The sequence below is a fragment of the Meleagris gallopavo genome, chromosome 16 (genome assembly GCF_905368555.1).
Source record: "Meleagris gallopavo chromosome 16, MGAL_WU_HG_1.1, whole genome shotgun sequence".
Lineage (NCBI taxonomy): Eukaryota > Metazoa > Chordata > Aves > Galliformes > Phasianidae > Meleagris > Meleagris gallopavo.
In genome coordinates, this window is record NC_139419.1 from 9,338,041 (window position 1) to 9,352,654 (window position 14,614).

At 37.9% G+C, this 14,614-nt stretch overlaps 1 protein-coding gene across 2 annotated transcripts in view; it reads left to right on the forward strand.

The window, feature by feature from the left end:
- The window catches only part of GRIN2A (glutamate ionotropic receptor NMDA type subunit 2A), a 163,525-nt gene that overhangs the window by 131,084 nt on the left and 17,827 nt on the right, over positions 1–14,614 (forward strand). For both annotated transcript variants that reach the window (XM_085237528.1, XM_085237529.1), the window contains exon 12: positions 6,422–6,609. In XM_085237528.1, coding sequence (XP_085093654.1) covers positions 6,422–6,609 — 188 coding nt within the window. The remainder of the gene's footprint in view (positions 1–6,421; positions 6,610–14,614) is intronic.

Consider the following 14,614-nt stretch of genomic DNA (forward strand, 5'->3'; position numbering starts at 1 on the left):
GTTGGTTCTTACAGGTTTGAATGGAGAGGAAAACAATAAAATTGGAATTTAGATGGTTATTAGGATCTGAGAAAGCACTCACTGAAATTTCTGTGGAAACTCATACCCCAGTGGTTTCATGTTATCTATAAACAGAATCTGAAAACATAATGCCCTGTAAAGCTGGGTCACATCATCAGGATCTTCTTCATGGCTGTAAGATAAATGTTGATTCTTAACAGCTTATCCAGAACAACTTGCCTCTAGGAAAAATGTGGTTTATAGTCATTTATTTCTAGTTCCATTATTCAGTACCTGAATGCTTTTTTGATTTATTTTTTTATTTTAAAAAGATTACTCTCTGTGTCTGTATTGCTTTTTTCTTAGGTAATGCAATTATCTACCTAATGTCTTTAATATTTAAAAGACCCTGGAAATGAATGAACAGGTGAAAGGAACTATATTCCACCTAACCCCTCTTCTTTTGAGAGGAAGCTATTCTAAGTTTTAATACTCTTTTGATTTGGGAATGAGATCAGGTGCTTGGTGAAATGTGCTGAATTCATCCTTCATTATGCTATTGTAACTGGGACAAAACCTTTAATCTAAAAATATATTCCCCCTACTTGACTTTTCAAATTTTGTGTTTTTATAAACTGCTGCTTTGCAAGCATTTCATTGCTTGGCTACTGTGACCTGAAATGGGACACAATATTCCACTGCTGTAAGTACTCATACAGGCATGCATCATTTTCCATTCTTTTGTTACTGAGGGAAATGCTACAGGAACAAGGAAGGCAGGTGGGCAGAGGATGGGGAACACAAACTCCTGTGAGCCTGCTCAGGTAACTACAGGCATGTTGTGCTGGCAGGTTCACAGCCTGAGATTCCCTGACAGAATCCCTGAGGCAGAGCCCCTGCAATCTCTCAGGTTGTGCAGCATGATGTTAATGTCTTCAAGAGCCTGCTTTTCTGGGTTTTGTGCCTGTGTTTTCTGTGTGAAGATTGAAGTGAGGACAGTGAGATTCATTCCCAACTAATGAGTTCAGCATTTAAGTGGATAAAACTTTGCTAACCTGCGTTGTGGTGGGAGGTGGCTGTTAAATTAGCTCCTGTTGAATTGGTAATGTCAAGGTGTCAAAGAATCCATCCAGTGTATGTGAATTTAAGATCTGTGCAGAGCTGGTGAATGTATGCTGTAGGATAAAGTCTCTGCGGGTGATGAAGTGCCATCAGATAGCCTGAAATGCTTTTTTTTTTTTGTCAAAACTGGATAGAGGAAATCATCAGTTCTTCATGCTAAAGGTTAAATATCTACTTCTCTTGCTCCAGTAATGCCAAAATGTCACGTTAGAGCACTTTTATTGAAGCCTCCTCTTCAGAGCAGCATTCCTTTTCCTGATTGTTGTGCCACTACATGGTGACCTTTTGGCAATAGACTCCTGGACACAGTTTTAGAGATGCACAAATGAGGCTGTGTCTCTCACTGTGCTCTCTTGACATACTTTCTTTTATCCCTTCAGTGGATTTAAAAATTAAAAAAAATCTGTAAATCTATCATATATTGCAACCACTGCTTTTGCAGTTGCAAAATGCACTTGCTGCCTTCCCAACAGTGGAATTTATGATCTCCAAAATATATGTTCATGTTTAATCCTGCTACGAGCTTTTTTTCCTAAAATCAAATGCTAAATGCTATTTTGCTACTTATAAATGAATCTATTTTACTGATGGTGTGATTTATTCTTAAAAGCAAAAAGCTAGAAAGTGGTGGTTTTTTGTTGTTGTTTTTTTTTTTTTTGCAGAATGCTTTGAAAATGAGCTCTATATTGAAAATCATTATTAGACAAAGCTTAAATAAGTGTTCTTGGGGATGAGGAAGATGAAAGGGGAGAGTACATATGATGTTAAAACTATTGTTTTGAGGACTTACTTGTAAGTCTGATTCTTGTAACAAAAAAATAATTCTAAATATTGACCTTAAAAAGGATAGGACTGGAGCCTTAGTGAACAGGTATCACACTCTCTTTGTAATAAACTTTCCAGAATAAACCAGAAGGTGCACATTTAGGTTAAAAGACACTTCATCAAAAATAATGTAAAAAAAATCACAGAGAAACAGGTGTCTACAGCAAAATGCAGTGCACACTAACTGCTGTGAATCATATATTCTATGCATTCTGTTTTTATGTAAGTAAAACCTGTGTTAGTAACTATACGCAGATTTTCTGTGGCCATGAAAAGAACGTATTTGGAGTATTAAAAAACATAAGGAAATGAGAGTGAAAAAAAATCGATTCTAAAGTTAATGTCCTAAATCTGACAAGTAAACCCTCCTGTTTTAGCAGGAAATTAATTTTACTGAAGATATTGTATGTTTGGATTTACTATTTTTTGCATTATTTAAAAGCTGGAAAGTGACTTCAGTCTTGCTTCAATTCCACTGATTCTCAATGCAAACACAGTATTATTTGTTCCACAGACTTCTGTGAATGACAGTAAAGAACAATGAAGAAAAATCAGGACTGCATAAAAGCATCCATCTCATTTTCTGCATACTGCAACACAGGTCGTAGTAGGACACAAAGTAATTGAAAGAGGTTGATTTCTGGTGTGCTTGATTACTGCTCTGTGTCTGCAGAACTACTGAACAGATTGTCATTTTAGATTATTCCATTTTCTTTCCATCAGAAAAACAAAATCCCTGAAGGATCGTGTAGTTGGCTAAGGAAGCAAAATAACATTTTCCAAATGAATGATACTTTTCTTCTTGAGGAAGAAGCCGTAACTAATAAAGAGGCATTTTCCTAATCCTCCTTTTCAATTTCCATCACGTGAATGTGGTGAAAAGTGTGTGCAAATGAAAAATGACTTACAGTGGAAAGCAGTTTTCAGCTTTACAGAAATTATTCTTCTGTACGTTTTCCTCTAAGTTGAATTGTCTTTGCACAGGCATTTTTTTGAATGTGTACAGCAGCACTTTAGAGAAAGGGCTTTTGCAGTCGCTATTCTGATTTTTCAACTCTTATGCTTCTTGGTGGCTTGTAAATGTTTAGGTACAAGGCTGTCTGCATTTCTTTTTCACAGATCTCCCACTTCAAATTATTGCATTCAGTAATGTTTTGGGTGATTTTAGAACTATTCCAATTCATAATTTTCTAACACCTGCTATTCTCTTATGTTGTATGAGCTAAATTTCTCCCCCCCTCCCAGTCTTCTCTGTATTTGGTGAGTAATGAAAGACGCTTGCCTTTGTAGACTTTCTTACATAAATATTCCAAACTGTTTATTTTCTCTCTTATTCAGGATTATTGCAGTGGTTCAGAGGAACTCTACAAACCTCCCAGTTGTTCTGATGAGTCATAAGACTGTAATCCCGTTCCTCCACGTTCATTAAAGAAACCTGGCATGTTTGGCTAGTCCACGGCAGCTATTAATCTTTGTTCTTGCTGCATTCCAGTTTCTATTGTTCTCTTCCATCTTTCTTCTAATTCTTAGCAGTTTATTTAAACCTACACAATGTGACAAAGCTTTTCGCCCCCTGAAGCGGCTGCACTGAAATTACAAGTTAATTGATTCATCTTTACCTGACTGAGGTTTGTGCAAGGCTCTGAGCCCTTCAGGCTTTTTGTCTTATCCTGGAGCTTATGCTCACTGCCACCTCTGCAAACAACTGGGAAAGTATCGCATTTTTCGACTTGTCTAGATTTTGCTGCCTCAGTTTTCATAAGCTCTTCTTGAGAAATATTTAAAGTTGTTTGAAAATTCTTCCAAACTCAGTGTGTCAGGAAGTCTACCTTCTCTTGATGGAAGAGGCCATTTGCCCTTACTTTGAGGGTTTCATTTGTGGCTTACTACTTGCCCACACGCCAGGGGCACATCGTGTTCTGAAGCTGTGCTTTGCAAGGAAAAGTGCTTCTGTAATCAGCACATGCTGAAGAGATAATTAAGCCTTGAGAGGTTATAAGATTTATGTTGGAAATCGAGAAAATATATTCTGAATATGAGCTTGTATTTGTAGAAAGCAAGACTTTTTCAGGGCGATCAATTATTTGATTTACAGCTCAGGCATTGGGCAGCAATGCAGAAGACTTCAGCCCTCAGCCTCCGTCAGAAAAATACCTCATGTTTTTAAATCTGTTTACATAATGGTATTTTTTGTGATCTTCTAGACGGAGCAGAGAGACAGTTCCCCAAGATAAATCTGTGCATTCAGAGCCTCCCTCCTTCCCTACTGTGTACCCACTACAACGGATGCCATGCTGCATGGGGGTCTGCCCCAGCACCTCCTTCCCAGCCAGCCCACTTCTGTTGCCCTTTGCACTAGACTGCTGTATCTCTTTTACAGGCTGAGATTGTGACATACCATCTTCCAGATGCTTAAGAATTGTTTTCTCCATATTAAGTTACCCATTTTAAAGAAGGAACAGTCAGATTTTTAACATTAATGGGCTTGTGCTGAGGATTAAGTCAACTCAGTTTTAGAGAAGAATGGAAAAACAAAGGAAATGATGGCCCAGCTATTTCTTCCAGTGGCATGAGCCACCCGTTGTTTCTCCAAATTAACTACCTCACTAAATTTGATTTGATGACTTGGATGGTGACCGTGAGTGGATATCCTTGCAGGGGAGAAATAAAGTGCAGAAAGAAGTGAGAGAAACTTTGCTCTTCACTTTTCCATCGCTCCCAGAAACCTCATTCTTCTCTGATATAACAGGAGACAGATATGTTTTTTTCTCCAGTGTCAAAGTTCTGCTATCTGATCTGCAAAAGTTAGGCTACTGCATCTCTCTGTTGATTAAATATTTGAGAACAAACATTGAATTATGTGGTGTATAGAAGTGTTTCTTCTCTGTCAGTAGCCAAAATCTGATATGCCTCCATCCTGCTCTGATCTGGGAATATAAATGAAAAGCTTTATCAATGAAAAACAGCTGAAGATAAGCGACAAGTATGACTTCAAAACCTGAACAGCCGCGGAATTCACAACTGGTACAGACTGTGTATGGATATAACATAACTGCAGTTGATGCCCTTGTATATGTTTGTGCCACAGTGAATTTATTTTTACAATTCTATTTCCATGAAGACAGGTCCCAACTGTTTATAAACAGCATTCTGCCAGCCTCTGTCATTTGCATCCCTTCAGAACATTTCAGCAGCGCACCGTAGCAATGTACTGCAGCTCTTTGGAGGCAGAGCACAGTGGGCAGTGCCTGGAGCTGTGGTGCCAGGAGGGCAGATGAGTGGTGAGCCTTCCTCCCACAGCTGTGCAGCCAGCTGTGTGCTGTGTCCTCCCCCCTCCCCTGACTCTTAAGGGATGTTTAAAAGAAGTAATAACTTATTTAGTGCATAATTTAGGTGGGTTTTGAGCAAACATGCTTTTTTTTTTTTTCTTATTGCTTCCGTATTCTTCTAGTTTTTTTGTGTGTTACACATCTTAAATATTTTGGTTATGGATTTAGGGTAGTAATACAAAACATACTTAAGTTTCCTCTTTTTTCTTTTAAATATTGCTTATGAATTTCTGTAGGCCTTTGAGTTTTCTTCTGGCAAGTGACTGCCTTTCAAAATGGCTTCCTCTGCATATATGCACAATTTTATTGGCTTCATCTGTGAAACAGCCATGCCCAGTTTTACCTAACTCTTGCTTGGTAGTGCTTCTTAAAAATTATCCCTGAAAGATATCTTCTCTTTTCCTTTCCTTATTGATTTTCTGTTTCCCACTGTTTTGCTGTGTTAGCTGTATATCAGATTGTTCCATTCTTACGTTGTCGGTAGATAAGCTGAAAGACCTGAATTTTTCCACACATTCCTTTATTCCTGCTGTGTTTCAGGTACACAAATAATATATTTGGAACTTCAAATGATAAATAAATATTTCTGATAATTGTAAAGTATAATTTAATAGCTCTGTCAGATATGCTTCAATACCTTCCTCTGTTTTAGCAAGGACTTCATTTCCGCCTCATTGTTTATGTTTGGAAAGAAAAATAAAGAGTGTGTAGGGAAAACTGGTTAAGCCACAATTTCAGTCTTTTCCATTATATAATAAATAGTTCTTGTAAGTTTCATTCTAAATTCTCTGTCATCATTTCTGTTGTATTTGAGATCATTTTGCATCTCAGTATCTTCATTATCCATGTCGGGATGCAAAGATACAAAGATAACAGGGCAAGACATTCTGTAGCTTGTTTTCTCCTGCTCTCAGTATTTTTTAACCGCATCCCTTAAAATAGAAATGCAAAACTATGTGTCCTACTTTCCCCTCACTAAAATAGATGCCTTTTGTTAATTTTAGATACAGAAGGGCAGGATATGTAATTAATGATATCAAAGAACCCATATGATATTCAACAGGGTTCTAACATCAAGGACAAAAGAAGTCTGACAACAGCTGTCCCTAATGATTTGGTTTGTAAAATGTTTTCTTTTATTTCAGGAAGTTGGACGCTTTCATCTATGATGCAGCAGTGCTGAACTACAAGGCTGGAAGAGATGAAGGCTGCAAACTTGTCACAATAGGCAGTGGATACATCTTTGCCACTACGGGCTATGGAATAGCACTTCAGAAGGGATCACCTTGGAAGAGACAAATTGATCTAGCCCTTCTTCAGTTTGTTGGAGATGGTAGGGACCAATCTTTATTCTTTCCTTTCCTTTTTCTGAATATGCGATGTTAATTCAGTTTTAATAGCTCTGAGAATTTTACTCATCTTCTCTTACAGTCTTTATGGAAAAAAACACATTGTAAACAAATGGGTAAAATATTTCTCAGTGTTCTTAGACAGGAATTCTCTTCCACTCTATTTTAACTCACCTCACTGCCTGAGACACTTGCATCTATTTTCAGAAAGAGTTTCCGTATGCATCACAAAGAAATGTTGGCCTCAATGTTAAAAAGTATTTCTAAATTTATTTATTTTCTTTTATTTTTTGCCTATGAGAAATTCCTGACAATTTTTTTACCTTGTAGGCAAGTTATCTTTCAGCACGGCCAAGTTAGCTCTTCTATACTTGTCTTATAGGCAGAGGAATTAAAGTGATTATTCTCATTGAGAAGTTCTTTGAGATCTTCCTTATGGCAAGAAGAGAGAAAGACTGACTAAAACTGCGACTGACTATAACTTAAAATCCTTAGACTATAACTGACTAAAAGCCTCACTCAGATCAGTGTGGTACTTGTTACACTATGATTTTGAGTCTTTTACATAGCTATATGTGTTCATTTTACCTTTCTTTGACAGTGAAATAGAGGGTTTCATAGGAAAAGAAATGCACTCTTAAAACATGCCCTAGTGTAAATTTTTGTATCAGGACAGTTTAAATTGTCAAGTGCAGAACCTTAGCTTTGTGGCCTCCTGTTCAATTAAAAACAAACAACAAAAATCCTTTAGACAGTAATTTTCAAACTGGAGACAGTGAGTTACTCTTCAAGCACATGGATTTTATTTCTATTATAATACTAAATCTCTGAAAGAGACGTAGTCATCATTGTTGATGGATTTGGTCTGGTTTGTAAGGAGAAATACTGGTGTCACCATTATTGATCTGCTGAATTTAGAGAGGCTTATGGAATAAACATTGCTTGCTTCTGCTAAGTAATGAATATATCACCCACACTGACTAGATTTCAAGCAAATAAATATTCTTTTATGTGGTAGGAATTAACTGGCTAAAGTTTTTGCTTTCTTATTTCTGAGTATTTTGTGAATATAATATTTTTTCTATTTATGTAATAGTATTAAGAAGTGTTAGATGCTGTAATTCTGACCCTTTGTAATAGGAAGACAGAATCAGAGAAGTGAAAATATTTGTCCCAAACTAAAAGGGAAAAAGCTGGCACAGCCTGAAAGAGGATCTGAGGTCTTTCTCAGTTATGGGCAAACCCCTCCAGATGTTGCCAGAGCATCACTGTGACCATCATTCTTTTCACCTCGCATTTTCTTCCTGCTTACTCTCATTATTTTTGATAACTTCCTCATCCAGCAAAAAGAAATGAAATGCCAGGGAAAGAAAATAAACATAATAGAAATTATTTGAAGCTGTTCCGTTATAAAAACAACAACAACAAAATCCTAAAAATACCACAGGTAATGCATTTATACATGTCACTTTCTCTCCTGGTATCAGGGAGAAAACAAAATGGGTGGGAAAGAAGAGGGAAAAATCTTATCATGTGCTTATGCTTTGCCTTTGAACTTACATAGCATATGAATGTTTATCTCCCCAGCTACCATTTTTAGTAGCTGAAAATAAAACAATTGGGTTGTCTACAAAACTTGATATTAGAGCTTCCACAGAAATAATTTACCATTTGATACATATAGCCTGTCATGAATGAAAGCTTGTCATGAAAGTACTGTTCCCACGTTCATCAACGTTTAGATTACTTCAGAAGATAAGCAAAAGTTTTGTATGCAGCCACAGAGATTATGAAGGGGGCATTTTTTCAGTGGTATTTTTCCATACCTTTAGACAGAATTCTGAACAACCCATGAATGCTAAAGTGATCGCTTTCTCTTTTAACGAATCTCTAATCTTGTTTGGAAAATTGTCTGAGCACTGTGTAAGATGACAGCGGTTGGTCGTATATGATGGAAAGGAATAGGTGTGTTTCTTTTAGTCCTGTAATTGTTTGCTGCCTCGTCTCATTTTATTGCATCATAGAGCTGGATGATTATTTTCAGAATTATATATATATATGTAAATACAAAGATAATGTTGAGATTGAAATTTCTTCTACTGCTTTGTACGGTATATTGCAGGTGAGCTGAAACAAAACACCAGGAAATTAAATGTAAAGAATTATTGCCTAGAACTCTCATGACCTGGTATTTGTAAGCAAGGTCTAACTTCTGTAGTTTGATGAATAATCTTTTTTTTGCCATGAACTTATGTAAGTCTGTTTTGATGAATCAGAAGGGATGAATCCAGAGTTCAGGCCAACGTTATTTTGCTGTATCACTAAAAGTCTCTTTGAAGTTTTCCAGACTAAAAGCAAACATGTCTGAGTGGAAAGTTTCATCTTAGGATGAAACTCCTGGGAAATCCACACTGAAGTCTGAATGAGGCTGGTTAAGTAAATAAGCATACAAAATGAAAATAGAAAGACTTCTTTCGCATGCGTTGTCTCTGCTGATTTTATTATGCCTATAAAACAACAAAGGGACTGGCAGTATTGAATCATTATTTGGTATATGTAATAGAATATTCATCTCTACGGAATAGTTTCAATGAATGACTGTAAATCTAATAAGTTTCATAAAGAAAAATCCTAATTAATTGAAAAGATGCCATTTATTGATATGATTGCTATGTTAAGGAGTAAAAGAGAGAATCTTTTGGATGATACTTGCTAGATATTTGGATAAGACCATGTAATTTCTTTAAAAGATTTGTTTAAAAGATTACAGAAATATGAAAAATGATTTCATTCCTTTTTTATATTTGCCTCATTCTGAGATCTTAAAATGTGCTTTTAGAATCTTCTGTGTCCTATGTATGTCTTTCCACTGTGATTTTTTGTGTGATTTTTTTTGCTACTTCCATAATGGATATTATCATATCCAATTCATATACACATTCAGGTGGAATTTTTTTGCATGGTGATAGGAACCTTTTTTCTCTCCCTCACTGATGTAAAACAACAAACTGAAGTATTACTGACCTTCAGTAAACTTTTCATCCCACAAGTCAGTGTTTTTTCTGCATTGAAGTTAATAGCTTTGAATTGTCATTTGTATTTTGTTGTCACTGGTGAAAACTAAGGTAAATACAAAGGGACATCGATTTGTGTTAGAAATAGCTTTAACCTTAGACCGAGTGACTTATTTGTATCTACATGAGTTGAGTTCTGATCCTAAAGACAGTTTTGCTGGGCGGGCAGATTAATAATGCCAAATGGCAATTACACTGGTAAAGTAGAAAGGAATCAGGGTACAGGATGCCACATTTATTATTCTAATCAAGAGAAAAAGAGAGATGAGGAAGGAATATGGGAAGGAGGTGCTCCCAGATTTGAAGAATAGAGAATACCTGCAAACACAGTCATCCCCAGATTGTTTGATCACTTGGTCTGTGCAAGCTCATATACATTGCCCACTTCGTTGGAAGTTGAGATAAGCATGCATTTGTTATTAATAATGTTAACTACTTTGGATCACTGAGCCCTTTTAATATACTGAGTTAGGAGATTCTTTTTCTTGTATAAAGGATACAGGTGAAGCAAACTACTCAGCGAATTTCCAGTTTTGTAGTTCTGACTATCTGTAAATCACATCACATTATCTGAGCACAATTGCAGTTGACAATTGGAATCTTTAATCTCATTTGAAATAGTGGATCACCAAGGTAATTCTCTAAAGAGCTGGTTGTGCTTTTTTATTTACTTAATTTTTTGCTTGCTATAGCCACGAAGAAATTTTCATCTTTTTAGCTGAGAAATAAGAATGTTTGTACTGACACACAGAGGACTATTTCTCAGTTTTCTGCTGAGAAATAGAAGCACCCAAAAATTCCAAAACAACAAAATGATGCAGCTGCTGAGAAACAGCACCATCATTTTGTTGAATCTTTCGCCCACAACGACAGCTATGTGTCAGAACAGAGATGTTGCATACTGAAGAGTTGCATGATACATGCTTTGATTTCTCTTATAAACCTCTGTAAGGAGCAGCTGGGAAGTCTGACATGCCCAATATCTAGCACATTACCCTAGAAGCTGTCAACTGCTTTTTTAGTGTGTTAGCTTGCAGTTTGATAAGTTCTGTATATGCTCAAACACACAGGCTGAGTAATTCAACAAGTCTATAGCTGCTAAACTGCTGCATGGCACACATGTTCCTCCAGCCTTCAACATTACAAACTTTCAGCCAGTTGCTCTAGCTTGGGCTGCGTGGTGTGATGTAAAACAGAGATGTACTTCGAAAAGTATACTGCAGAGTGCCTTGCAAGATGTTGCTTCTGAAATCTTCTCTAGTGTCATGTATTTATGGTTTGGAGCAGAATCACTTTTATTTCTCTGTCTTTGGTGTTTTTGAGTAAACGAGACTATTGCACTGCGAAAGACAAAGTTGCTTTGGGATTAAGAGAGTAAAAGGGCTCCAGAGGGCGGATAGGACTGAGAGAAAGATAGCAGGGAGCCTTTAGCTGTGTGGATAAAAGGCACATGCATGCAGAAATAGCTGGAAATGGGAGACAGAAAAGTGCTGCGTAAAGAGGGTAAGTATGGAGAGCAGTGGGAGAATATCAGCCAGCTGGCAAGATGGAGCTCTGAGTGCATGTGAGGGATTTGTAACCTGTTGTGCTACCTGCAGGCCATGAGCTCAGCTCAACCAGAGATCTGGGAAGAGATCCCCAGGAAAGGAGGGACAGATTGTATAGCTGTATTAAGCCCGTAACCCTCAAAGCAGTAACCTTTAGAGCAATTAGAGACACGAAGATGTAAAGAAGAAAACTGGTTCTAGTTTGAATTTCTTCAGAGAGTCTGTTATCCCCTTCCTAATACCTTTAAATTCTGGTTAATCTTTACGTGCTTTTTGGACAGCTTAATGTGCTAAGAATCATTTTCCTGGGTGGATAATTGCTTCCCACTCTTCGGTGGCAATAGGTAACTGTGGAAATAAGATTTGCCCCCTTACATCTGGAAGAGGAAAATGCCTTGCTACTTTTTTCACATTTTAGCATAAACCTTCCAAATCTCAGTTATAAGGAAGTGTAGCAGAATGACTCATAATGGTGTTAAAAACCAAGAAGGAAATACGTATGTGACTATATGGACATATTTTCAGTGCGTGCTGCCTAGGCAGAATACACCCACAATCCCAGTGATTTTCTGTTTATATATTTAGTGTCCTCCTTAAGCAGTGGGTGGAACAAATGTGACTGGAGAGTGTGAGTGTATAAGAGGAGGCTGTTTGTGTAGCTGAACAGGAGTGAGAGGGATTGTAATATTGAAAGTCGTGCTTAACGGTTTTGTTAATTCATCTGTCACTAATAGGGGCATGCAGAGCACAGTCATTAGCTCACCATAAGTTTATCACTATCAGTCATCTGTGTTCCTCCTACTACATTTACAAGGAGAAATAACTCAGAAAATTCCCATGGTAAGAGATTGTTTTGGGGGTTCCAGGCTGAATTCAAGAGGTCATAGTGCTTTTATATAATATCTTACACACAGTGCACTGTATGGTTCACATAACTAGGTCAGGTTGAAACTGATGAGCTTATTGAACCAAACATACATCAACCCATTTGGCTTCTGACTCCTCTGTTCAGGGTAAAGAGCCTCTTACACTGGGGTCTGGAGATGATGGAGTGTTGTCTTCTTCCTCTGGTGCTGGTGGGAGCTAACACCAGAGTGTCTGCTTCCAGATTGAAAACTGTCCCCTTTTCCAGCATGAACAGCAGATGATGAGCATAGCCACAGATTTTTGAACATTATGTCCTACATTTGCCCAATGTGGACATATGTATTTAACTCCTTTATTCAAGATCTCCGATCTGTATATGTTGATTTTCTTTATTCTTTGCATGCTTGCTCCTCAGGCTGAGGAGGAAAAACTCATGTTAGAGCTATGTGCAAGTTAGCACCCATCAGACTATCAGTAGCAGCCTGTGGCTTTGCATGCTGTCACATGCATTGTGACCTGTGCCACAGTGACCTCCTCCTGCACTGCACCTTGTGCAAGCCAGGGATGTGCTGAAACCAGAGGGCTGCTGTAAATCACCAATGGAACAAAGCAAAATTCCATCTTTTTTTGGAATCCAGAAGGGATATGAAATAGATTTCTTCTCTCTTTGTGTAAAATAATTTAATAGACTAAAATTAAGGTAAGGACTTGATGAAAAATTCCCCCAGAGTAGCTAAGCAAGTAGCTGAGGCAGCCTGTAAATCATCAGTGATTATCTCCAGCATCCCAGGCAGGATGAGTAGAAGCCTATGAGGTTAAAGCAGAGCAAAAGAACACCTGACTCACAAGGAAAAAGTAGCTATAGTGAGCTATATAGCCTTCAATGCATATAAAAAATTAAAACACAATTTTTAACATTTTGATCATTTGAGCATAAAAAATCAGGATAAAACAGTAGATTTTTCATTTATGAGTGTTGTAAAAGTATTGTAGGTTGCTTATCTGATGGACAAGTTTTTGCAGAGAAGGTAGCAAAGTGAAATAACCAAATTGTGATTTTTTCACAAGGAGCATTCCTGTTTCCTCTTCCACTCAGTCAGGGCTTTGACTGTCATCACTGTTTGTAAATAGCTGCTTATTCTTCCCTCCCATAACTTTGATTTAATGGCTTCTTGACAGGCATTTCTCATGTGTAGAGTCAATTCTGAAGTCATATCTCTGTAGTTATTATTTCCTCCATTTCCCTCCATCAAACACCCTGTCCAGACTTCTGCTAGTGGCTGCTCCCCGCCGGGAGCTGGCTGAATGCAGCACAGCTTCTAAAAGCATGCAGTGCCTGGGACTTGTGTGTGATATTTTGGACTGCCACGACTCTGTGGTTAGTCTGGCTGTGTTCCCAAGTCACACTAAAATCCAGCCCAGGTTTGGCTTGCTTCCCAAGAGTGAAAATCAAAGAAAGAAAATCGTCCTTCAATTTTGGGGTGATTCTGCCAGGCTGAAGCTCTCTCCACAACTGCACTAGCTGAGGTAGTGCTTTTTGGTGCTGCTCAGCAGTTCTGGGGAGGAGGGTGAAAGCTCTGTCTGTGGGCATAGAGATGGAGGCACTACTAGGGCTGCAGCACTTCTGGTGTCTGCTATTTATTGAACTATGGAAGCACACAGTTGGCTTTGGCACCTGGAAGATACAGGGTTAGATTCTGCACTCTATCCCTTCTGTCCATGCTTGGATCCTCAGGAAGAAGGGGGAGAGGATGCTCAGGTTTCAGAGGTCCCATTTCCTTCACTGAAGTGGTGCAGCAGCAAGTTAATTTTGTAACTTACTTTTTAGGTAAGCAGCAAAGAAGGTTATCATCATTTTTTGTTCTCTTTTTAGATGTAATTATAAAGCTTTGTGCTTGTTTATTTCTGGCAAGTTTTTAACTAGGGAGCTATTTGAGTGATAATGAAGCATTTTTTCTTTTAACCAAGTAGAAGGAACACATCAGACTAATGTTGAAAAGCTGTTCTTCCCCCTAAAAAAAAAAAAAAAAAAAAAAAAAAAACCAAGAAAAAGTTACTCCCAAACTACTTTTCTGTAAGTGAATCTGCAGAATGATGGCTTATGTATGCTTGGGTGTGTGGAGCCAAACCAAAAATCATTTTGTTTGTTTGTTTGCTTTTGATAAATAACGTGATTATCAGTATGCGTGCTTCTTCCTGGATGCAGGTATAGATGTGGGGGATGAAACACTCAGAAAAGAAAATAGCATCAGTGAAACATTCCATAAAGCAAACAGCTTTAAGCATGTTGGGCCATCATTTGGGAGGGTGCTGGCTCTGTTTTGGGAAGATGTTTGATCAACAAAGCTGAGAACCAAGAAATGATGGCAGGGCCTTGCAAGAGGTTGAGCCAGGAATGGAGATTCTGGCAGCCCTGAGGTCTGACGCTTCTCTAGGGAAAGGGGCAGTGATAAGAGCTGCAGAAGGAGAGCATGTTTTTCAGCTCAGACAGGATAGCAGAA